Consider the following 26,016-nt stretch of genomic DNA (forward strand, 5'->3'; position numbering starts at 1 on the left):
TATTCTCATGTGAATTGTTCTGTATATCATTTCAAACATTGCCCTATATTTAACAGACACATCCTGTTGTTGAGTGCTGGGTGCATTGTGTGTGTGTGTGTGTGTGTGTGTGTGTGTGTGTGTGTGTGTGTGTGTGTGTGTGTGTGTGTGTGTGTGTGTGTGTGTGTGTGTGTGTGTGTGTGTGTGTGTGTGTGTGTGTGTGTGTGTGTGTGTGAGAATTTGTTTTTTTTTGTGTTTTTTTCTGTCCACTAGGCACTGATGTGTACCCTGTCAGGAAACACACTGGCTCAGTTGCATGACAGATTCACAAGCGCTTGGTACTACTTTACTTAATAAAATGTTTATTCACACACACACACACACACACATAAATGTAAATGCCATAACCTTGTACTATATGGCCCATATAAGCTAAATGTAGTAATACATGCCACTTATATAGGTGCATCTCAATAAATTAGAATCTCATGGAAAAGTTAATTTCAGTAATTCAACTCAAATTGTGAAACTCATGTATTAAATAAATTCAATGCACACAGACTGAAGTAGTTTAAGTCTTTGGTTCTTTTAATTGTGAAGATTTTGGCTCATATTTAACTAAAACCCCCCAATTCACAATCTCAACAAATTAGAATACGTCATAAGACCAATAAAGAAGAAAAAACTTTTTTATTGAATTGTTGGCCTTCTGTAAAGTATGTTCATTTACTGTACATGTACGCAGTACTTGGTAAGGTCTCCTTTTGCTTTAATTACTGCCTCAATTCAGCGTGGCATGGAGGTGATCAGTTTGTGGCACTGTTGAGGTGGTCTGGAAGCCCAGGTTTCTTTGACAGTGGTCTTCAGGTCATCTGCATTGTTTGGTCTCTTGTTTCTCATTTTCCTCTTGACAATAGCCTACAAATTCTCTCTAGGGTTCAGGTCTGGTTATTATGTTGGCCAGTCAAGCACACCAACACCATGGTCATTTAACCCTTTTGGCGCTTTTGGCAGCGTGGGCAGGTGCCAAATCCTGCTGGAAAATGAAATCAGCATCTTCAAAAAGGTCAGCAGAAGGAAGCATGAAGTGCTCCAAAATTTCTTGGTAAATGGATGCAGTGACTTTGGTTTCCAAAAAAACACAATGGACCAACACCAGCAGATGACATTACACCCCAAATCATCACAGACTGTAAACTTAACACTGGACTTCAAGCAATTTGGGCTATGAGCTTCTCCACCCTTCCTCCAGACTCTAGGACCTTGGTTTCCAAATGAAATACAAAACTTGCTCTCATCTGAAAAGAGGACTTTGGACCACTGGGCAACAGTCCAGTTCTCCTTAGCCCAGGTAAGACGGCTCTGACACGTCTCTGTGTGGTGGCTCTTGATGCCTTGACCCCAGCCTCAGTCCATTCCTTGTGAAGTTCACTCAAATTCTTGAATCAATTTTGCTTGACAATCCTCATAAGGTTTTGGCTCTCTCGGTTGGTTGTGCATCTTTTTCTTGCACACTTTACAGTAAATCACAAAAAAACTTTATCTGGGGTCAGGGGGTCAGGACTTTATCTGGGTTATCAAAGGCAGGGTCACACATACAGTATATGTACAGATATTTTATATACTACTATATAATTAACTATATCATAATTGAATTTAAATTGAACAATGACAAAGCAGCTTTGTCTGTTACAGTTTATTATCTTGCGTTTAGGTTATTCATATTTTTTGGATTCATAATTCTGTTTTAATTACACATTTAGACCTTGGAACAGTCAGAGGTCATCATGTCGAGCTGCCACCTTGTGGTTACTGTATGTCACTGCACATCAACTGGATCTGCTGTAAGGTTATTTATAGTGAGAGTGAATAGAGATGAAGTGAAAAGACATTAAAGGATTAGAGCATAACTAATGCACTGCAGGATTACAGACAAACGGGGGTAGAGACAGAGCTGGAGGTAAACAGAGACAGAAAAAGACTGAGAGAGCTAGATAAAAGATCTGCCGTTAAAGAGAGAGAATCACAGCAGCTGAGCAAGTGATTCAAGTCCAATAGAAAATAAAGATTTAAAGGATCCAGTGCACTGCATCCTGCATGGCATGCTCAGGTGAAGACACGCTCACAGGTAAGAGGATAAACTAACACACATATAAAGGAGACAACTGCTTTGGTTGGAGTGGAAGGAAATCTGGAACCAATTAATATGCTGGTTTATATTTGTGTTTTTAATATGGAAATGTCATATTTTTTTCTTGATAAGGATTCTTTTTTGCCATTTCAATTTTTAATATATTATATTATTCATAAATGCATAATTTTATATAATGTATTTTTAAAGTAATATTGCAATTAATATGAATAAATATTTTATTATATTAATTGTAATATTAAATTTATAAAATTACATTTTATGTAAAATGACAAATTATTACATTTATTACATAATTTAGTTCATGTATTACCTTTATGAATTTTGATTGAAATATTTCAATGTAATTTTATAAATGTAATATTGCATTTTATATGGTAAATAATATATATTTGCTAAAATATTTAGAAATTACATTTATGTAATTAATGTAATGATTACATTAAATATGAATCATTACATTTATTACATTTGCTAAAAAATGTAATCAAAAAAGTTTTTGTTTTTAGTTTGTACACTTTTTGCTTTAATAATGGATTGATTACACTGTTCAATCATTTATTACTTTTGATTAGTGAATTAGAAAAAAAAAATGTTTTACATTAAACATTTCTTTGATTTAGATTTTTTCGTAAACTGTTCAGTTCATTTAAATCACAGATTTTTAATTGTTTTAGATTTATGTACCTCATCTTAGATGCTTTTTGACAAACAATTGTTTGTTTATGTGTGTGCGTTTGTCACGCAGCGATGAATATAGAGAGGATTATCGAGTGTATCCGAGAGGATGATCAGAAAGGACTGAAGGCAGAACTACAGCAATTTAATCGAGAGGTACTTACAATTAACTAAAAACTGTAGCCTCAAAACCAATGTATTAATAGCATCACGACAATACAGGAAATTAAAAACAATCTACTTTGTTGTGTACTTAAAAACTCACAGTTTATGTAACTACTCTTTTCTAATTCAATATTTTCGCTCTCTCCTAGTATGCACAGTGTTTCTTCTATGATTCGGAGGAGAGGGAGAGAAGAAGAGTAAGAGATATTTGAGTGCAATTACACATACACATTCAGAAATGAGGTTTCCTCTAACTGTTCTCATATTGAAGATTTCTGTATATGAACTCCATAGAGTTCTCTGAGCCGTGCTGTTTTCCTCTGGGAAGGAAATATTCCTGCATGTCCTCAGCTGTTTGCTGATTCTGCAGTTGATGTGATCCTCGGCCTGCAGCTCATTAATATTTAGTTCATAAGCTCTCTACCAAATCCATCCCAGAGAGCAAGTCAGTGTTGATGTGTGTGCGTTAATTGTGTTGAATTAATATTACAAAGTGATGTTGGTTTACTAACATTTTTGCATCCATGGTAAGATATCGTTGAAATTTTGAATTGTTCACTGAATTAGAGTTATGATGTGATGCTGATTTTACATTAAGATTTCAATCTCAACCAGAACTATAGTTTGGAGGAAAACTCATTATATTTATATCTGGCATATATCTCTATCTTCCTGTTCTACTAGCTCTGTTATTGATTGTTAAAACACACACTAAGAATAAATACACACATTTGTCAGATACATGTTTTCTTTGTCTTATCTTTTCGGATGGTTTAATAATTTTCTTTTTTTTCTGTTGTCTGGCTGTTTGTTCAATCCGAAAAGAGGCTGGAGATGGAAGAGGTATTATTTTCTTTTTTAAAAGATGCAATCTTGTATTTTTTAAGACTACTCACATTCTGAAAAGGATTTAACAATTGTTAACCCTCTGGTTGTCTTCAGACATTTTAAAACCATAAAATCTTACCTTCTGTAAGAGTATAAGAATGTACACACACAGAGATATTTATTATTAAACATTCTAATAATTAATGCATAAAACTATTATGCATAAAACAAAAATGTAATTGCTCTTTTAAAATTTAATCAAATGAATTGTGAATAATTTCATTCATTTTTCGAAAAACAAATAGCTTTGTTATATTTGTAACTTTATGGTGCTGTATTAATGTAATTAAATTGTTTGAAGTATTTTTCTAATAACCCTAGCCCCTAACCTTAACCCATTTTATATATAGGCATAAATATATAACTTAGAGATTAATATTGTTTAGTACCATGAAAGAACAAATATTATTGAAACAAAATATATTATAATCATTCAATTAAAACAAAAGGTTATGCTTATTGTCTGTCCTAAGTGAGGAACACCAAAAGGTTAAAAGTGTACAATTTCTGCATTGCTAGCGGCACCCATAATTATTGATTTGTTCCCATAATACTTTGTGTTGTTGTTTTGGCCACTGCAGTTCCGAAAGAATAAAGTGCGGGATTATATGTCAGACTCTGATTCAGACTATGATGAATCCAGTAACCCAGATGTCCTTTTGAGACAGGTAACCTCGGCTCTTATCAACAAATACACACCATAACCATTTTAAAACCAGTTTCCGCCTTTGTTTAATATGTTTTATTCCCTCAGGCTCTGGCTATGGTTTTGATCAGGTTCCTCCAGACTGAACCGCAAGGGCGTGTGCTGAAAGTATGCCTGAGATCCATCCGGATTCTCTCGAGGGACAAAAAGGTTTTGGGCCCTCTGATCACTGACAGAGCGCTTCTCACTCTTGCACATCTGGGTGACATAAGCAATGCACCTGTTCCCAAAGAAGACACCGACGGTGAATCTGACCCCTATAATGACATCATGGAGGCTATTTCTGAGAGCAAATTTGGTCGAGCGGATGAGGATGACCGCGGCAGTGAGGAAGACGATGGTTCTGAGGCAGTTAGCAGTGATGTGAACGACCCTGTGGTCTGGGGTCATAATGATTGGTGTGGTGAGCGCAAGGCCAGCACATTTTCAAACATGAGCCTCATACCTTCTCGCAGGAGGAGCAGCGTTTTCAAAGCTCTGACGCGAGGTAAAAGAGACAGCAGAGGAAGCCTTGGGGGAGGAGAGGAGGAGGAGGAAAAAGAAGAAAAAGTTGATGAAGTCAGTAGAAAGGAAGTCATGAAAATCTTCTGTAACATTGTTTACAATAGTGCTTGGGCACAAGAGAGAGCCAGCGAACTCGGGTATGAATCAACTTAGAGTTTCAAATTCTAACATCTTTCCTCATGAGCTCTATGAAAAATGCAAATAAAAGAACCAGACTTTTTTTTTTTTGTTTGTTTTTTTTTTTTTAAAGGCCAAACTATGTAGTTACATTCATCTACCAGCAGGAGTTTAACTCTGGGCCGTATGAAAAAATTCTAAATTCTAAAGTTCCGTTATCCAGGTTCTGTTTTTATGGTTTCATCAAATTTTTATCGTCATAAAGTAATTGAATTAAATGATCAGAAATGAGTTTAACTGAATCAACTTAATCATAATCAATTGAATTCATAAAAGTTTGGCAATTTCCTAATTTATTTATTTTAAAAAATGCAATTTATTCATTTTTTTTATTTATTCAGAAATTCTGTGTCGTCTGTTTTAATTTTTATTGATTCTGTGTTTTAAAATTTAATACAAAACTTATTACTAAAAATATTGGTAATTAAATTAATGCATAAAACTTAGCAATTTAATTAGCCTTTTAGAATGTAATCAAATCTCATTTTTGGCAACGATTGCAAAATTTGGCACAACAGAGGTTTACACTTTAAATGGAAGAAAAATTATGATATTCCTTAAAATTATTATAATTTTTACCATTAGTATTATTACCGTGAGAAGCACATTTAAGTAGACAAAATAATTTATTTGTGTCATAATTTCATCAAGATAAACCGAACATTTATTTTGGCGGGTTGAAATGCTGATGAAGTTACTCTCAGAGCAGCTCTGAAGATGAAGTTAATATTTAACTTCATAATACTTCATATTTAAAATAACTGTACAACCCTAATCTTTTATTTAAACATCCAAGTTTTACCAAATATATACAGTATATTTTATATGTCTAGATTCCATCTGTATTTTCATGAATTCTGTCTGCTAAAATCATAGGGCCCTATTTATGCTAACCGGTGAAAGATTAACCACTTGGTTACAAGTCATAGCAAAAAAATAGCGAAGTCAGTTTTGAAAAGGGTTAATACAATTAAATATATCGCATTTTATTTGTTTGTTAAGTGCCACTGTATTCACTGAAACTAAATGTATTTTCATGCCAAATGCATTTTTTTCTCTCTCTCTCCAACTGTTTGCTGTGTTTCAGTCTTCTCTGTGGTCTGACAGAAAAGCTAAGTAAGGAGTTTCAGTCCGCATCTTCCCCCTGTGGTCAGTTTTACACACTCCGGTTCATGTTTTTACTGACAGCGTTGAGACCTGAACTCAGAGCACAGTTGAAACAAGTATCTTCTTTTTCTTCTTCTGTTTTCTAATATTTATTAGAAATTTCGAGCCAATCTCCACTATTTTATAGAAATTAACATTATACATGTTTATAATGCAGCAAAGCAGCATATTAGAATGATTAGAATGACTTGATGAGCATTTGAAACGTAAAAAATATTTCTGACACTAAACTTATTAATGTCTATATTATAATGAATTTTTCTTAATTTGCAGGAGGGAGGAGTGCCGCTGTTGACCACAGTGCTGGAGAAGAGTTTATCAGTCCAGTGGAAGGAGCAATATGAAGTCGTGCTGGATCCTACAGCGCCTCCTATTAGTGCGGAGGACTCACAGCAGGCTCAGGAGGTCCTGAAGATTCTTTTTAATATCACACACAGCACACACACTCAGGAACCAGAAGAGGTGAGTGTATGCAGAGATTATCATCACACTCACCTCCCTTAACTATGGTTGCACCACGTGATGTGTCAGATCCCAGACAGCAAGCAGTTTCAGCCCAGATCCGGCCTGCATGGATTTCACGCGGGCCAGATGTGGGCCGGATCTGGACCAACACTTATGTTGCTGTCTGGGATGGTGTTACTATAGGACTGTGATTAAAACCCCACACAGTTCACTGAATAAACTGATATACTGTAACTTTGTGTTTATCAGATAGATGCGTCTCTCTATCGCCACCTGGCTGCAGTTCTGCGTCACTGTCTGATGCTCTCCTGTGAGGAAGAGGAAGCTACAGATGAATTAAAGGGGTTAGTGTTGATAAATATTGTTGTAATGTAATGAAAGCAATTTTACAGCATCTATAGCATTAATTATCCACTAACTGAAAATGTTGGCAATTACGATGCATTCCACTCAAAAGTGGAAGTCAAAAATAATGTAAATGTCAAAACACTCTATTGGCATGATTAACAAGATCAGGACAAACATAGACAGAAGGAAGTGAAAGATAGCAAAAAATAGTAATAAAATATATCAATAAATAATATTAATAAAATATGTAATAAAGAATATCATTAGAATAATAATTGCAATATATTAAATGTAATTAATTTAAAATGCATCATGTCTACAACTTTTGTACATCAATAGACGAGTGAATTTGACAATTGGATCATAGTGCACTTATTAATTTGGCTGACAGATACAAATACTTTATTGGCATGATTGACAAGACAAAGACACACACAGAGAGAGAGACACAGAAGTGAAAGACAATAGAATATAGTGCAAATATGACTCCAAAAAATTATAATAGAATAATAATTGTAGAATAATTTATCAGCCAATAAATAGACTAGTGATTATGAGAAACACATACATACAAACATATTAATTTGGCTGACGGATGCAATGATTGACACAAGCACACACACACAAGACAAAGAAGTGAATGATGATAGAAAAAAAAGAAGCGACATTATAAAAATAATAACAGAATAATAATTGCAATATAAAGTAAAATGAATTAAATTAAATAATAAACCACATTGAGACTGCACTCTTGTGCAGGCAATTAAAAACTAGTGAATATTAGTATACTGGATCACATGCGTAGAGCATATATTAATTTGGTTGACAGATGTCTAACTGTCTTTCCTCAGTAACACCTGCATCTAAAATGTTTGTGACAGTTTAAAAAAACTAGGAATTAGATGTGACTTTTTCAAAGAATATCTCTCTCATATCTCTAAATGTATCCTTGTATATAGGCCTCTTTAGCCAGTGTACCTTACCAGTGTCACTTCCTTCTTCTGGAAGTCATGTTTGTCTGTGTCTGCTTTTCTCTGTCATCTCCACTGATATAAGTGATTCATGTAAATACTTTAATAAGAATATGAGCTATACATTTCTGCATTTTAGTTCATTTTAAAGTGAACAGATTTGAGCATACGCTTGTCCTCATCTCTTTCTCTCGTTCTCTCAGGCATACAGCTAATATGCTGTCTGCTCTCCCACTGAGCTGTCTAGACGTTCTGGTGTCTGTGCCTCTGGGTCCAGACTCACACCAGATGAATGGAGCCAACATGGACTGTGTGCACAACCTGCTCATCTACATGGAGAGAAAACTGGAGCAGGTAAAGAGAAAGTGGAAGAAACAAATACGGAAAGGGAAAGAAAAAAACAATATAGTGAAATACAATTTTAAAATAGCTGTTTTCTACTGGAATATATTAAAATGTAAGAAACTGAATTTTCAGCATCATTACTAGTCTTCAGTATCTGCGTTTACATCGACCCTTCTAATCCGATCGTAATAGAACTAGAAGCACAATCAGAATAAAAATGTCACATGTAAACACGTCAATCGGATTGAATTGGCTTGATCCGACTAAAATTTCGATCGGATTGTAATGTTAACACTTGACACATATGACGCACGGAACGAGTTGTTCTTCTTGGTGAATGAAGTGTCATAAATAAGTGTCCTGTCATTATAAATCTACCCTTTCACTCAGTGTATGTGAAGTGGAACAGTACCACGCCCCACCAGTCCTTGTTTAAGACTCTCATCGACAGACGTCTAGTTTTGAGTGCGGGAAGAAGCTTTTTTTTTTTTTTTTGCTAAAGTAAAGTTAAGCTGCACAACAGTTCATGTGCTGGTCGTCGCCTAATTAGGACCCGAAGTAAATCAATATAACGTGTGATATATATTGTGACAATATAACATTTTAAAACAGCAGCGGGAAACTGTATATTCATGCAGTGTGCGCATGTCAAAAGAGTAAATCCGATCAGAAGCCTGTGACATGTTAACGCGCACATCAACCCGATCACTTTATTTACCGTTCATGTAAACACCACGTCAATCAGAATGAATTCATTCCGATGGAAGCAAAAAGTATCCATGTAAACGCACCTAGTGTCACGTGATCCTTCAGAAATCACTTTTGATCAATTTAATGCAGTTTTGTTTAGCCTACTATTAATTTCATTCAATTAAAAGGAAATATCGACCCCAAACTTTTGAACGGTAGTGTACATTGCACTTTTTAAATAAAGAAATAAATTATTAATTATATCTATTATTATATAGTTTTTCAGCATAAAGACCTGGTCTTTAATAGAGAACCCCAGGAGGGAATAAATACATATGTTTGCAACAGCAGCTTTTCTAACACCATAATGTTTCACATGCAGGGAGAAAAGGTCAAAGAGAGACTGACTCCTGTGCTGAACTTGCTGACCGAATGCTCCAGAGGTCACAGAGACACAAGACACTACCTCAGACAACAGGCATGACTGCGATTTGACATTTCAAGGAAACATATTGTCTAAAAAAAGACTTGTTTTCATCAAATGCTAACAAATTTGATGTATTTGTTTGTTGAGTGCAGATTCTGCCTCCGTTAAGAGATGCCAGCACTAAACCTGAGGAGGGAAACACCATGAGGAATCGTCTGGTCAGACTGATGACCCACCTGGACACTGAGCTCAAACACTGCGCTGCTGACCTGCTCTTCGTGCTGTGCAAAGAGAACGGTAACGCATAGAAACACACTATTAACCACAAATACCACTTAATATTCTGTAAAAAGACAGAATTCCCCCCAAAACATACTACATTCTTAAAAATAAAGCTTTAAAAGGGTTTTTGCTGCTGTGCTATAGAAGAACCATTTTGGGTTCCCTAAAGAACCTTTCAGTGAACAGATTTGGGAGCCTGTTTATGCAACTGAATAAAAAAAAAAAGAAAAAGGTCAGAATTGCAAGGTATAAACTCTGCATTTACATCTTGACTTTATAATTTGTTTTCATTGAATTCTGAATTTAAATCTTGCAATTAAGTTTTTTCCCCCGCCATGGAATAAAAAATAAAAAAGATACTTGCGACTTTTTATCTCAAATTTGACATTTCGCAAAGGCCTGCCCCCTTTATTACTGTTGCAATGTCCGAAAAGCCTTGGCACTTTTGACAGATAAGGTTACTTTTGCACATGGACCAATCATCTCTTTACTAGATATAGCACAAAATAAACGTTAAGGAACATCAGAAGACACCTGTCTGGTTTTTTGTCAGACAAAATAGCAGATTCTGCATCATGATTGGTCAGATCACCTGCCTCACACAACGGGGCGAAGTAGTAGGTTGTTTGCACATGACGTCATTTCTGTAGCGCGAATGCAACTGGAGGTGATTTTTCTACATGGGAATCGCTAGCAGAAACTCAAAATGCCTATGTTTTACGTTGTTTATAGATGCTCAAATCGTTCAGACTGAGAAACCCCAAGGAGTTATTATTGTGTATGAATATTTGTTGTTCATAAGGGTGGAAAAGTCAAGAAATTGACTGAAAAATGCAGAAAAAGGTGTCTAGTAAACCTGCTTCTGTGGTCAGGAGGTGTCAAGTCGTATAAATGCTCAACGTGATCTCATGAGAATACGTGTGTATTTTTACATTAAATGTGGTTCCATCACACGTACATTTACTTACGTTTTCATGCACATAAAAACGTACAATTTAGACGTATTTATAGCAGTAAAACGTACAAATACTTACGTGTTATCAGCTAAAAAAACGTAAATAATCTAACGTAAAGTGTGAATTTATATGAATTCCCATGTATTAATATTAAAATCGTGGCTTTAATGATTTAAATCTGTTGTATTTAATTGTCATATCAATAAATGTTTTTATTGAATTTATTGAAAGCAGTTTACTCATCTACTTAATAGGAAATAACATTTCTGTGCATGCTGCAACACATAGATACACAAAAGCACAGTATACAATTACAAATAACATCCATTTTATTTGTTTGCTGTACTCCATATCTTTAGAATCCAGATGTTTGCAAGGAACATATCCATATCAATCGATCTTCATTTCATTCTCAGCAATAGCGGCCGTCAGTCAAAGCCCGCGCTCGTTATGATTCCAATTTGAAAATAGCGCCAGTGCGCCACAGGAACGTTACGACATGGTTTACGGCACTAATATCGAACTCTCATTGGTTCTCACATAATTCGTCACAGATTGCGACATGTCGTGTTTCAGTTCATAGACATTTGAAATCAGTACTGCGCCAGTGCGCCTTCACGGAGAGAAGTTATCCTGACGAAAAAGAACAGTGCTTTTATTTAATTAATTTACTTATTCTGTTGACCAAATTTCACATACATAAATGTAAATTTAGCAATAAAAAACCCAATTTTATGGTTTTGTTAACTGAAATATGTATTTATATTGACAGTATCAGAGACTCTGTGAACAAAAAAACTGTAAGAACTTTGAAAATTTGTAAATTTTACAATTTGTTTATTTGATTCTATATATGCGTGTATAATACTTTCCTCCCCCTGGCAATTGTTTTGTTTGTTGTAATTTGTATTTCCATTTTTTTTCTGTTTCTTTTTTAACTTTTTTTGTTTCTTGATAACATGTTGTATGTTATAATTGTTTCGAATAAAAAAAAAAAATTTAAATAAATAAATAAAATAAAAAAAAATTCACGGAGAGAAGACAGATTCTTAATTTATAAATTTTTTATTTTAATTATTAAATTAAATTCTGCTCTGTACCCTATACAAACTATTACCTCCAGAGAGGACTGCGACTGGAACTCATTATCATTTGAACTACTTTTGGTACCACTTTTGATATTTTTTCGCAAAAAATAAATGATTAACATTATGTTTGTTTGTCTGTTATTTGTTTATTTATAACAGTAACGTTATGTAGTTTTAAGAAATGGTTATGGGTAGGTTTAGGGGTAGGTGTAAGATTAACGTTAGTGGCTCAAAATAACGTTTTAATGTTATATTTTTACTAAAATTGTGTTTTATTATGTTTTATTCTTTTAACATTCTGTATAAAATGGGTAGGTTTAGGTTCGGTTGAGGTATAGGGATCTTACATTTATCAAAAAAAAATTATAAAAAGGGAAAATATACATAAATATTAATTAATCCGATACGCATTGAAAAGCAGCTTCATGAGCAAATTTCTATGGATAACTGACTGGTCAGAGAACACGTTCTATCTGTACGTATTTGAGGTTGTTTTTACGTAAATTCCGATACATATCGAACCTGTAATTACGTCCAGATAATACGTAAATGACACTGTAAATACGTAAAGGCCCATACGTATTGGACAATAATTAACTTAATTTACGTCTAAATATGTACGTTTTGATTGTGAGATCAGGCTGAAATGCTCGTGTGTGCAAATGGTAAATAAAAGATTTAATTATAAATTAAGATATTAATAAATAAATATATAAATAGATACAGGGCTGTCAACTCTCATGCATTCAACATGAGACAGTCTGAATTCACTCAACGCTAAATGCCACACGTAGACGTATCCATTCCACTGCTTCAATGACAGCCAAGTATTTCAGTTTATTTGAAAAATCGTTCCTCTTCATAACATAAGGATCACGTCCAACATATGTTGTGATCTTCTGTTTATACCTCTCTCTTGTAAGAGTGTCTAAACCAGTACAGTACAGACTTTCCTCCATCTCATCCATTCTCCTTTTCACTTCCTGTCCTCCGTCTGAATTCTGCATGTCATCAGAATCACGTTTGCAAACAAGTATGTTTATATCTCATGATTTTTTTTTCTTCTCTGGGGTTTATATCTTGCAATTGAGTTTATTTCTTGCAATTATGAAAAAAGTCATAATTGTGATTTAAAAAGTCAGAAGTATTAGGAAAATAGGTTGCAATTACCTTTTGTTTATTCCTTTGCTGTAACAGGTTTCTATATAAAAGAACTGTTTTATTTTATTTTTTTAACATTTTAATAATTTGAAAAGCCTTTTCCACTACAAAAAGATCCCTTTGTCCAATGGAACAGTTACATGGATGTCAAAGGTTCTTCATAGAACCATAAATGGCAATAAAGAGTCAAGAGTCTATGTGTTTTTTATTGGCTACTCCAGTGAGGCGTTTCGTGAAGTACACTGGATATGGAAATGCTGCTGGGCTCCTGGCCACTAGAGGCTTGCTAGGAGGTCAGAGGTCAAAGGCCACATCATCAGGCACGCAGTACTCTAGCGATTCAGACTCGGATACTGAGGAGTACCGGCAGATTAAAAACAGAGTGAATCCAGTGACGGGACAGGTGGAAGAGGAGCAGCCTGATCCGATGGAGGGAATGACAGAGGAGGAGAAAGAGGAGGAGGCTCACCGGCTCATCAGTCTTTTTAACAAACTCTCAAAGTAAGGAACTTAAACCACTGAAAACACCAGTACAGATTCACACATACATACTGCTTTAACACTTAGATCTTTTCCTAAACAGGGATAATATGATTCAGCCGATGGGACTGGACGAAGAGGGTCAGCTGGTGCCTCTGTCGGAGCTCAGGGACCTTTCAGAGGAGGAGAGGAAATCAGAGGAAGAACATGATGACCTGGAGAATGTGGAGTAGAACTGACATAGATGTGGTGATCAAAACTGACTAAATAAAATAATAATATTTCAATATGATATAGTTTGAACAGTTAGGGTTATCACATAACACCACCTAGACATGCCCTTAAATATTACCTGAATATATCTAATTAATTGAGACACTTTATTCAATTAGTACACATCTGGTCAAAAGTTTGGATCAATAAGATAAAAAATAAAATAAAATAATAATAATAAAAAAACTTTTTTTAGCAAGGATGCATTAAATTAATCAAAAGTAACAGTAAATACATTTATGATGTTACAAATATATATTCATATAAGAAAATGCTGTTCATCAAAGAATCATGAAATCAAAGATATAAAGCAGCACTGTTCTCTACATTGATAATAATCTGAAATATTTCTCAAGCAGCAAATCAGCATATCAGAATGATTTCTGAAGATCATGTGACACTGAAGACTGGAGTAATGATGCTGAACATTCAGCTGTGCATCACAGGAATGAATTGCTAAATTACTATTATTTTACAATAATAATATTAAAATATTCAAAATAACTTTAAAACAGAAAACAGTTATTTTGAACTGTAATATTTCACAATTTGTACTGTATTTCTGATCAAATACGTAAATGCAGCTTTGGTGGGTAAAAGAGACTTTTTTCCAATAGCATTAAAAAATCTTACCAAACTTTTGAAAGGTAGCGTATGTATAAATAAGTTTATATCACACTTATTCAATTAGTGAGTGCATTTACTGTATGTGTTGTCAAGGACTCTGTGTTCTTTAAATATTAATTTGAATGTTCATTTATTTTTGTGAATGTAGAATCAGTGGTATGAACATAGTTTCCATTTAATGCAAGTTAGTTGTATGTTTCCTAAACAGATTGCAGGACATGTTGTGGTAGTCTTCCTTTTTATTTGTGTTGCGTGGCACTGAGAAGCTCCGCCCACAGTGAAAGCTTACTGCTGCAAATCCCTCCTCACATAGCTGAATAATAAATGTTAATCTGATGTGTGAACTGCTTTGGTTGATTCATTGAATATAACTCAAATGATTCGCTCACAAATCTGATACCATGGCTTGCAACCGGTTTATTCTTTAAAATCTAAATGGTTTTAAGTTTTTCTTGCCTCATGGGTTTACATTATCTTAACAAGCAAAGCAATTCAACATTAATTTCACAGTGTGTCTGTGAAATGTTGAGGTGCCTTTGAAGTGGCAATGTACAACACAAAGTACCTCACAATAGAAACACTTATCACAACGCGCAAATGAACATAACTAATGTAAATCAAGGAAGCTTCTATGCATAGGCCACGAAGTGTTGGCGAAATAACACATTAGCAGACCAGAGGGAATAATATGGAATTTTTCCCAGAAAACTTATAAGGAAATGTATCTATGTACATTTATTTTTTTTAATTTTTTTTATTTTTCAAGGATTTCAAGGACCCGTGGGAACACTGTATTAACTTGCATGCTTTTCCAGGCCTGGAAAACACATAAAAATCCCTGAAATTTCCAGGTTTTACATCACTGGAAACCATGATACTAAGTGCAAACCTCTTAGTTCATATCAGCTGAAAAAGAGGAAGAAACAAGGCACGTCAGTGGAACAACAGCTCACATTCAGTTCAGATTAATGTCAAAGATATAACAATAATGAATTCAGTCTAGGAAACGACTTAAGAAATACAGTAATAAGACATAATAATCATTCAATATTGTGTCAGAGAACCGAGTAGTGCAAAAACAGACACCAAAAACATTAGAAATAGATTTTAGCATTATTAAACGTTTGTCTTGTTCTTTCATGATAGCACACAACTATGAAACCCAACCATTTAAAATACAGCACTACTTGTAAACTCACATTTGTATTTTTATCCATCGAATCATACAATTCCTTTGTACCATTACTGAAATTCTGCTCTGCGATATTAGTACACACACTTTGAATACATACAATTAACCATGGAGTCACCACTAAGTAAACTGTTCAAGAAATAATTTCAATTTATAATTAACAGTTACAGGTTACCACTAAGTAAACTGTTTAAAGTGGTCATATGATGCTTTTTTTGGTGCAATAGAATATGTTGAAATGCTCCTCTATACCCCGTCTATCTCAAACGCGTCATTTTCTACAAAATCCCTCCTTCTGACAAGCACAGACTGCTCTGATTGGCCAACTGACCCAGTGCATTGTGATTGGCCGAACACTGCAAACACTCGTCGGAAATGTAAATCCCCTTTCCATAATAGCGAGCTTCTTCTTTCAAAATAAATGTAAAGACAGTTAATAATGTCATTAGTTTTACCATCAGTTCAAGCCCAAAAGAGGAACAGAGTCTTCGTGTCAGACACAATGATGAAGCTCATATGTGTTTAGACTCCACTGTGTGACTGTCTCTCTCTCACACACATGCTCTTGCAAGCACACACATACGCACATGCACGATGCATAAAACTCCAGAGGTGAACAGTCAATATCAAATAATTAAACTAATAACAAAACATACTTAAAGTAGTGATTCAGAAGTGGCGGATTGTCGTAGCAAAGTCGAATGATTCACAACCAAGGTTCACGAAACGGTCATCCATAAAATGCGTTGCTGTTCTGTTGTAAGTGATCTTAAAGATTCCTAAATGCATCTTCTTTCCGAAGGCCAAATATACACATATCTACCTGACATGACAGCTTCAACACTAACTGTGTTACTGAAACCACGCCGTCTTTCTTTGTGTGAACATTTGGGCAGTATTACACAAATACTTCCACATAGTGATGTAGAGATGTGGGGGCGTGTTTAATTGAGCCATTTAAGGGGGGCATGGCAGAGTCTTAACTTTGATAAAGAATATCTCTTTCGATTTCAGACTTTAGCCTTTGCAACTTTACAGATCGTCTTTATGCACCAAGAGCTTGTAACACTCCAAAGTGAAAAAAAGAAAGATATTGCATCATATGACCCCTTTAAGAAATCATTTTAATTTAGGAGTCCTATATGTGTGCAGTCAAGTCTTTCTGCTCGGTCATAGGAGATCTTTCTAACACAGCTCCATCATTTGCTCCAGAGAGAGCTGGAGCTCCACCGACTGCAGAGAAGATGCCCCGTTTGCTAAAGCAATCATCTTCAATTGCTCCAGTGAAGTCAGAATAACCTAAACAAATGAGAAAAAGAGAGAATGAATGGTGGAAGTTAAAAATAATCATGATACATATATATATATATATATATATATATATTTTTTTTTTTTTTTTTTTTGAACTATTTACACTATCAGTGCCTTTAAGAAATCGATAATACATTGAAGTAATAATCCACAAAGGAAATTACATTTCAGTGATTCTATAAGTAAGCTGTGATCCTAATCACAACAGGAAGCAGAATGCCTCACTGTGAAGTATGGTAAATGTTAGTGTTTGTTGCATGTATAAAAATAGAGATAATTGTAATGTCATGAAAGACAACAATGTTCATTAAAGAGTCAAATTTCTTAACCCTGTAAAGCCTGATATATGGAATATTAGTAAAAAAAAAAAAAAAAAACAATTTCAGTGGAAGAGATTTATGTACCTTTCAACAAAATATTTAATTAAAGAATTTAACATAAACTTGATACATAAAGCTTTTATGGCCCATAGAGTATGATATAGTAAACATTTTAAGAAATTAGGAGAGAAAACACCTCGATATTAACTATAGGCCCTAACTGAACAGAAATATGCAATTTGGTGCAAATGTCATTTATATGCTCAAAAAGATGTGAATTAATAGAAAAAGATAAATGAATAAACATTAAATTTATATAAATCAGTTGTCATTTAACATGCCCTAATAATATGTTTTAGTAAGATGACATTTAATGCTCACTTTTATGATCAAAGCTTGTTTATTGTGGGAACAAAACATTAATGGAACAATTTAACAATTATACTAAAAGGCTTTTTATTTGCTATAAAAGTACTAACTATCAATCAGACATCAGAAGGCATATAGTAGATGGTGTACAACAGGATTTTAAGCCAAACTGATCATTTTGATGATTTAGAGGCCCTAGAAATTTGTGTATGAAATATGATACATTAAGCTTTATAGGATAAATATAAAAAAATCTAAATATTTAAATTTTCTTGTCAATACAAAAACAATTGAAAACTTAATTTGCCCAGTCCTAACCTCAATCATGATGAGTTTCTTCTCCCAAGGCTTCATTTTGGGGTCGGGCCACTTCTCTCCCAGAAAGAAGTAAAGAGCGTAAGAAGGAGATTCGCAGTTTGTCTGCATAAAGGCCATCAAACCTACAGGAATGACATCATCAGACATCCAGCACAGGTTCCAAGTGACCAATCTAGCATATAGAAATTATAAACTAATATTTTGCAGCCACCAGCTATCAACCATATTGGTTTAGTTTTTAATGTCTTTTTTTATTACATTCTTTTTATGAAAAAAAAAAAAAGTCGTTTTGTGTGTAAATTCCATAATAAGGCATTTTCCTACTGTTTTCTTATTTATGTTCATTTATGGGGGTAAAAAGGATATGGATTTGGATAAGTCATTTTTGTAATGTCTATTCGCTGATGTATGCATTTACAGGTGCTGGTCATATAAGTAGAATATCATCAAAAAGTTGATTTATTTCACTATTTCCATTCAAAAAAGTGAAACTTGTATATTATATTCATTCATTACACACAGACTGATAAATTTCAAATGTTTATTTCTTTTAGTTTTGATGATTATAAATGACAACTAAGGAAAATCCCAAATTCAATATCTCAGAAAATTAGAATATTACTTAAGACCAATACAAAGAAAGGATTTTTTAAAATCTTGGCCAACTGAAAAGTATAAACATGAAAAGTATGAGCATGTACAGCACTCAATACTCAGTTGGGGCTCCTTTTGCCTGAATTACTGCAGCAATGCGGCGTGGCATGGAGTCGATCAGTCTGTGGCACTGCTCAGGTGTTAGGAGAGCCCAGGCTGCTCTGATAGTAGCCTTCAGCTCTTCTGCATTCTTGAGTCTGGCATATCAATATCTTCCTCTTCACAATACCCCATAGATTTTCAGGTGTTTTGAGTTAATTAGCTGATTAGAGTGTGGCACCAGCTGTCTTCAATATCGAACCTTTTCACAATATTCTAATTTTCTGAGATATTGAATTTGGGATTTTCCTTAGTTTTCAGTTATAATCATCAAAATTCAAAGAAATAAACATTTGAAATATATCAGTATGTGTGTAATGAAATGAATATAATAAACAAGTTTCACTTTTTGAACGGAATTAGTAAAATAAATCAACTTTTTGATGATATTCTAATTATATGACCAGCACCTGTAATTGTCTGGCATTTTCAGCAAACATTGTGATCAATCTTATTAATAATTAGCATATCATGTAACAATTTGATTTTAAATCTTTAATCAATCAATAGCTGTTGATTCAACATGAGGATGGGAGAAATCTGACGCAATATAACTCACCTGATATGTAATCTTTGAAGTAGTAGACGGCTTCAGGTGTGTTTTTGGCGAGCTCTCTGGGTCTTTGGCCATTTTCATGTTTGCTTGGACCCCAATAGATCCTGCTTGATCCCCAACGGTGACCACAGACCACGCCGTCCAATCTCCTAATCTCCAGACCACCCAGATTATTCAGAATGTCGTTCGTATGCTTGGCCTGGATCTGATCCAGAATACCTTCAGGAACAGGTAGTGTGACCACTGGAAGATCAGCACTGCCCATGGATTCGTCCCTGTGGGTGTTAAAGGAATACTGTTAAGTTTTCATCTGTATTAAACATGGTGCTACTTTAAATGTCAGTGAAGTGCAAAAATACCAACATGTTTCCCTGATACATCAGTCTGAAACCAGCGGCATTCTCCACCAACTCTTCTTTCACCATCTTCCCTTTGTAAAAAACCTTTATCTGAAAAAAAGTCTCTGTGAAGAAAACAGATGAATTGAAAAAAAGCTGTGAGTAAATAAACATCAGCACTTGATGTGAACATGTGATGACTTTGAGAGCCACTTACCCAGTGATATCACAGGAACGGTAGCCTGATGACCCTCTCCTTCGCCCTCTGGTTGATATTCTGGGGGATGATGACCCGCAGCCGTCGCCCCCTCAGACGCCGGAATCTGCCCCAAACCACCGACTGCACCCTCAGCTGAAGGAAACTGTTCACGAGTGTCCAATATTTGGTAATGGAACTCATTATACTGGGATTCTGGACATGGATTGGGTTCCTGAAAGAGTATTTGTTCTTCAAGCCCCAGATATATCTGATCTGGATTCCAGACTTCATGAACTGGAACAAGAATGAAAAGGCTGTACACATACACAACGCACTGTCCTTCAAATCATTATATACTGTATATCTCTTCTGCTCACACATGCTGTATTTATTACATAAATTAAAAGCATCAACATTCTGAAATATTATTTCAGTTTAAAGAACTGTTATCCATTTGTATATATTTCATCATTAATTCAGTCTTCAGTGTCCTATGATCCTTCTTATATGCTGACTTACTGCTCAGGAATTGAAATTTGTTAAATAACATTTCTTTTAGCTGATTACTATTTTTGTGGAAAACGTGATACACTTCAATTAAAAAGTTTGGTGTATATAATAATAATAAAAAAAAATAATAATAATAATAATAATAATACTTTAGATTCTTTAATAATAATTAATTACGTTTCAGCAAGTATGCATTTATTTACTCAAAAGTGACAGTAAAGACATTTTTTAATGTAACAATATATTTCTATTTTAAATGAATGCTGTTCTTTTGAACTCTATTCTATTCATCAAAGAATCCTAAGAAAAAAATATTTCGGTTTCCAGAAAAATAATTAAGTAGCACAACTGTTTTCAATATTGATAATAATAGGAATAATTGAGCAGAAAATCAGAATAATTTAGAAAGATTATGTGACACTGAAGACTGGAGTAATGATGCTGAAGATTCAGCTGCGCATCACAGGAATAAATTACATTTTAACATATATTTACACAGAAAACAGTTCTTTTAAATGGTAATATTTCATAATATTATGGTATTTTATTCAAATAAATACAGCCTTGGTGAACAAAAGAGACTCCTTGCAACTTTTTATTTTTAATATTCCAAACTTATATACAATGTATATACAATTAAACAATTATTTTTTTCATCATAATATAACAGCAGTACCATATAAATCATTACCCTACCAAACAGAGACCAAAGGTAACTTAAAAAATGAACGTACTCAAATAATCGAGTCATATATTATGTTATGCTTTGTACCACAGCCTGCTATAATGAAAATACATAATCTTTTCTGGTCTTTTCAGTCTACCTTGTGAGGGACTTTCCTGAAGATTTAGTCCCGTGAAATCTTGCTCCAAACCTTGAGGTGGATGTGCTAAGAAAAATAAAAGTAAAACATACTGTCATCAGCAGGAAAGTCCTACCTAACAAATTCATGGCTGGGTATAAAATGCTGTCTTACTAATGAACATGTCGCTCTCCTCAACACACAGTTCTGGTGAAAACTAAAAATGAAGAAAAAGAAACAATTTCCAAGTCAGTTTGTGTATGTCGTATCTCATGCAACACGTGGTCTATTTGAGAGTGCTTTAAAGGAGAACCAGACAAACACGGATTAAACGCGATGAAACAGATACTCACATCAGTCTCTTGAGAGCCCTCGGATCCTGAAGCTGGAGAGGAGAGAAAACAAATATCAGATTCAACAGTTCAATCAATCTTCTTAATGGCATCAACCACCAATGTGATGTTTCCTACCCGCAGAATGAGGTTCAGATGGAAACTGATAGACTTTATGTGGATTAGCGCCATCGTTCTTGTTGTCAAATATAACCTTGAAGCCTTTAACACGAAGAGCGCTACGGAAGTTTCTCTTCCAAACAGAGGGATCTCCGTTGATCCTGCCATCTCCAGCGACGCTCGTCTGAGCCCACGCCTGACGGGAACAAAGTACAGATATCAGAAGAAAAGTACGAATGCTAAAAAGTACCCTGGTTATAACATTACGGTAAATGCTTCTTTGATATACTCTATGGTACTGATTGATTTATATTGATAAAAAAATAAAAATAAAAAAATAACATGTGGTATGGTGTTGCTTGGTTGTACTGAAAGTGTAGTAGTTCTTAGGTAAATTGTAAGGCATTATCAATAATATACTAAATATACCATTGAATTATAGTAATTTCATTAGTACCTTGGGGTACTTGCCGTCATTTAAAAATACTTATTTTTTATTCATGTAAAATACCATCCCTTGGTAAAAAAGAGGTACTCTTTTGCATACTTTTAAAAAGAATGCTTATGGAAATGATACATTTCAAAATAATAATGTTGAGTGTGAACTGAACATAATGTTTTTGGACACATAACTGCACGTTATTTACACTTAAATGAAACTGCATCATAGCTTAAACTTACATTAAGTGCAGTAAGTTGAAATTAAAGAGTGCTTTTGACCTCATAAGTAGGATTTAAGTACATCTTATGTGTAATTCCATAATTACTTCTGTTGCTTTATATTGTTGAAGTGTAGGCTACTGCCGAATATACTGACAAGCATTTATGGCCAACTAATATATTTTAATAATTACACATTTGTATCAATGTTTCAGTGATATTATAGTGTATCAGTAACAAAACATCATACAATTTGATAAAACAGCACTTTATGTGCTTTACTATGTTAGTCAACACATCTAAAAAAGTGTACATCTTTAAAGCAGCTATAACAAAATACATTTTTTACTAAATGCACGTCTTGAAAGCGTATTTAAGTGTGGTAAAGGAAACAGTTATTAAGGTGTAGCCTTATTTAAATATGAAATATTATATTTTAGTAATATTACATTACCCACAAGTAAAAAAAAAATTATCTAGACTTGGAAGTACTGCAAGTAGTGCAATAAATAAACACTATGGTGAAAAAAATGCATGACAAACGATGTGTATTCTCACCTTGAATATGAGGACATCATCACTGTTGGAGTCCTGTCTTGAAGCGTGCTTCCATGGAATGCTGAACTGTCTTTGTTCTTTATTGATCCAACACACCCCGGGATAACGTCCACTCTGGATTTGTTCATTCAACCAGGGCATGAAGAGTGGTTTTGGTTGGGCCATGATGCAATCAGACTATACACACCAAACCATCAATATACTGCACAAATAACAAAACCAAAAACCATGCTGAAAAATCCTCATAGTCATAGGCTATACAAACTTTCACAACAAAATGAAATACAGTACTTTCTACCGTCAATGTTCCATTGAATTCATGAGCCTAATAGTATTACCTATACAGTATATATGACATATCTTTGGAAGACATTCTGTATGAATAATATGATATCTGGGTTTACGTTACATAACAAACCGTGTAAGTATAATAACAAAAACGCCATGCCTACCTTGCTTTAATCGTACGAGGCAAAAGCGACCCTGGTATCTGTGGCTTCTCTTCAAGACGATAAGACGGTCTTGTTTGTCAGGGCTGCTTTAGCACCGCACTTTTTTCAAATATTGTGCGTTAGTTCAGGTGTTAAAACATTACTCGGGAAATCCATGTCAGTTTCGATTTCCCATTTTGACGTCATTCCACACGTCACTCCAGTAGTTTCTTACTCTAGACGGCCACTAGATGGCGAGGACGACCATAAAAAGAAAACTGGTATCTGGTTATGACCAGTCTGTGGTTATGACACGAGTATTAAACTGTTTTTATACACATTTACATTTCTTCATTTAGCAGACGCTTTTATCCAAAGCGACATATATAGAGCATCACAGTCCCGCCCACAGCCGGTGCCGGAAGTAAAAATTCAATACAATTTCTGCATTGACAGTTGGGGTCAATCCATAAAAACGTAACCATATATGGTAGACTTAAAACCAGCTACGGCTGTACTAATCGATAGTATATGCTCATATAAACGCCAAAAGTTAATGGGGCACTAACCTTGTTTTGAGAGAAATGCCTTTTATTCGCGATGTCTTGGTTAAGTACTTCATTACCCACAATCCTGAACAATCCCACAATCCCACAGTGATGCATCTGATTGGTGGAGCTCGTGTAACCGTCTCGTTAAACCCCGCGAAGGTCCGTGAAGACTGAAGATCATTAATAAAAAAATTAATACAAATAAAAACACACAATATAAAATACACGATGATGAATATAAAAATCAATACACAATACCTATATAAAACACTATTTATTTACACGAGTAATAATGAACGAACTGCTATTACTGCACATTCACTATATAAAATAAATTTCACTGGAGGAAAAAGTTCGCGTGGGCGGCCGTCATCAGATTTGGAAGTCGCTCAAAAGGCTCGTTCGCGGTTGTGGCTTCAGTCGAATTCAGTGAGGCTCGGTGGTTTATGGGATGAGTAGTTCTTGCGCTCGAAATGAAAATATGTACAGTACAGTCTTATACCTTTGACTTTTTTGGATTTTCTCTTAATTTTTTCACTCGAAATGATATGTTATATGCTTATGAGTTCTGCCGTAGCTGGTTATCCTCACACATGCTCTAAAACTCTTTAGATAATAATAATAATAAATAATAATGTAAGCATATTTATATCAAAAGTTATTAGGGTCATGATAAATATTATTTACATAATATAATTATTAATAGGCATATATTTATAAATATTTATATAACAGGCAAGCTACTTTTTGACTTGTTATATTTGCAAATTGATATAAATTTCAGGTCAGACCTGTACATTCTGAAAATATTCCGTACCATTTCTGACAATTTACCAGAAAAAGCTAGATATTTTTTACTTTTTCTAAAAAAAAAAAAACTGTCTGGAAATACCCATAGATACCCAGCTGCCAATATAAGGAATTGTTAAAGAGAAAATAGAAAGAAAGTAGCATGAAAAATAAAAGCAATAATAAACAAAAACGGCAAAAAGAGGAACTGTAATGAAGTCACGGTCGAAGTTCAAGAAAAAGTACAAACCTTTGCATTTAGTTCTCTAAGGTTTTGTCAAAAAACAAACCGATTTAACTGTGATTATTTCACCTGTCAGACTTCTCACCATAAACCTGAGGAGAAAAGCAGCATCTTCTTGAACACATAGCAGTCGTTGATGGTTTTATTTGTTTGTCAAATACAGGGATAGTCCATGTACAGAATAACCAGAAGATTTCTGTCAAGAAGCTGTACAATATTTACACAAAGGCTTTACTTTTGAAAGAAGCACAGTATTAGATTGTTCCAAAATAATACTCAGAATACAGACAAAAGACAAACAAATAAAAACAAATTTCCATTTTAAATAGTACTAATACATAATCCCTCCCTAATGGGAACCAGATGCATCGCTCTCACTTTATTATCTCTGTAGAATGCATTTCAATAATACCGCTTCGCGTAGCTTGAAATAGTTTTGTTCTACTCTGTCTTTCACTTCTCTTCTGTAACAGATAAAAACAATAATAATTTTCCATGGAGTCTACCCACCTTTGATGAGCAAAAAGGAAGACAGTTCAGAAGATCCATTTATAACATCTGAACAACCATTATTTGGACCCTTTTATATGGTTTGTATTGTATGTGCGAATTCCCATTAAAAATGTCTTTATAAATAATAAAAATGTATTCCTTTAGCTCACGTGTGGAGACTAATGCATTGAATGTCATCACATGTGGTTGCACGCATCTTCCCATGACTGCATTCCCTTCTGCACTCGTTTAGAAAACACAACCGTCACTCTCTCGCTCTCATTTCAGAAAAAAAAGCTGGAATAAAACTGCTATTGTCTTTAAAAAAATTATTCATGTAAAATTCAGTATCAGTTTCCTCCTGTCAGTTAGTCCTGTGCCGAATCGGTCGATTCGAAAGTATAAAGACTTCACACAGTATTTTCCTTCAACTGTAGCTCCATGGGTCTGTGTACCATATTTCGAAAATTCGGTAAAATCTGATCTCAGTTTGGTCACATCCTGAGATCAGATATGTCTGAATGCTCAGGAGGGATCCTGCGTGTTTGCAGACGTTTGTAAAGAGTTAATAGAGTTATTGTCTGCCGGCAACATGCTGGGCTCGTCGCCCGGTCCTCTCCTGACGCACTTTAAAAGAAACA

The 26,016-nt window shown here is 34.5% G+C and overlaps 2 protein-coding genes across 3 annotated transcripts; one reads left to right on the forward strand and one right to left on the reverse strand.

Moving 5' to 3' along the window:
• The first annotated feature begins 1,915 nt into the window (after positions 1-1,915).
• On the forward strand, positions 1,916-14,090 carry si:dkey-94f20.4 (synembryn-A). 2 transcript variants are annotated; one of them, XM_059530427.1, is made up of 14 exons: positions 1,916-2,107; positions 2,880-2,965; positions 3,124-3,171; positions 3,800-3,817; positions 4,444-4,530; positions 4,617-5,209; positions 6,337-6,472; positions 6,690-6,878; positions 7,131-7,225; positions 8,404-8,554; positions 9,618-9,713; positions 9,815-9,959; positions 13,371-13,650; positions 13,733-14,090. In XM_059530427.1, exons 1-14 carry the CDS (start codon positions 2,077-2,079, stop codon positions 13,860-13,862), a joined length of 2,085 nt encoding a protein of 694 aa, XP_059386410.1. In that variant the 5' UTR covers positions 1,916-2,076; the 3' UTR covers positions 13,863-14,090. The 2 variants fall into 2 exon arrangements, with proteins under 2 accessions (XP_059386410.1, XP_059386411.1); XM_059530428.1 differs by lacking the exon at positions 3,800-3,817.
• A 2,441-nt stretch (positions 14,091-16,531) lies between these two features.
• On the reverse strand, positions 16,532-23,041 carry irf3 (interferon regulatory factor 3). The gene is made up of 10 exons (XM_059530429.1): positions 22,869-23,041; positions 21,669-21,846; positions 21,552-21,583; positions 21,373-21,415; positions 21,220-21,285; positions 19,904-20,179; positions 19,712-19,811; positions 19,352-19,623; positions 18,040-18,161; positions 16,532-17,020 (listed from the first exon to the last, which is right to left on the reverse strand). The coding sequence occupies exons 1-10, from the start codon at positions 23,031-23,033 to the stop codon at positions 16,907-16,909; spliced, it is 1,368 nt and encodes a 455-aa protein (XP_059386412.1). The 5' UTR covers positions 23,034-23,041; the 3' UTR covers positions 16,532-16,906.
• Positions 23,042-26,016: the final 2,975 nt, after the last annotated feature.

This window comes from Carassius carassius, chromosome 39 (genome assembly GCF_963082965.1).
Source record: "Carassius carassius chromosome 39, fCarCar2.1, whole genome shotgun sequence".
In the NCBI taxonomy this organism is placed as follows: Eukaryota; Metazoa; Chordata; class Actinopteri; order Cypriniformes; family Cyprinidae; genus Carassius; species Carassius carassius.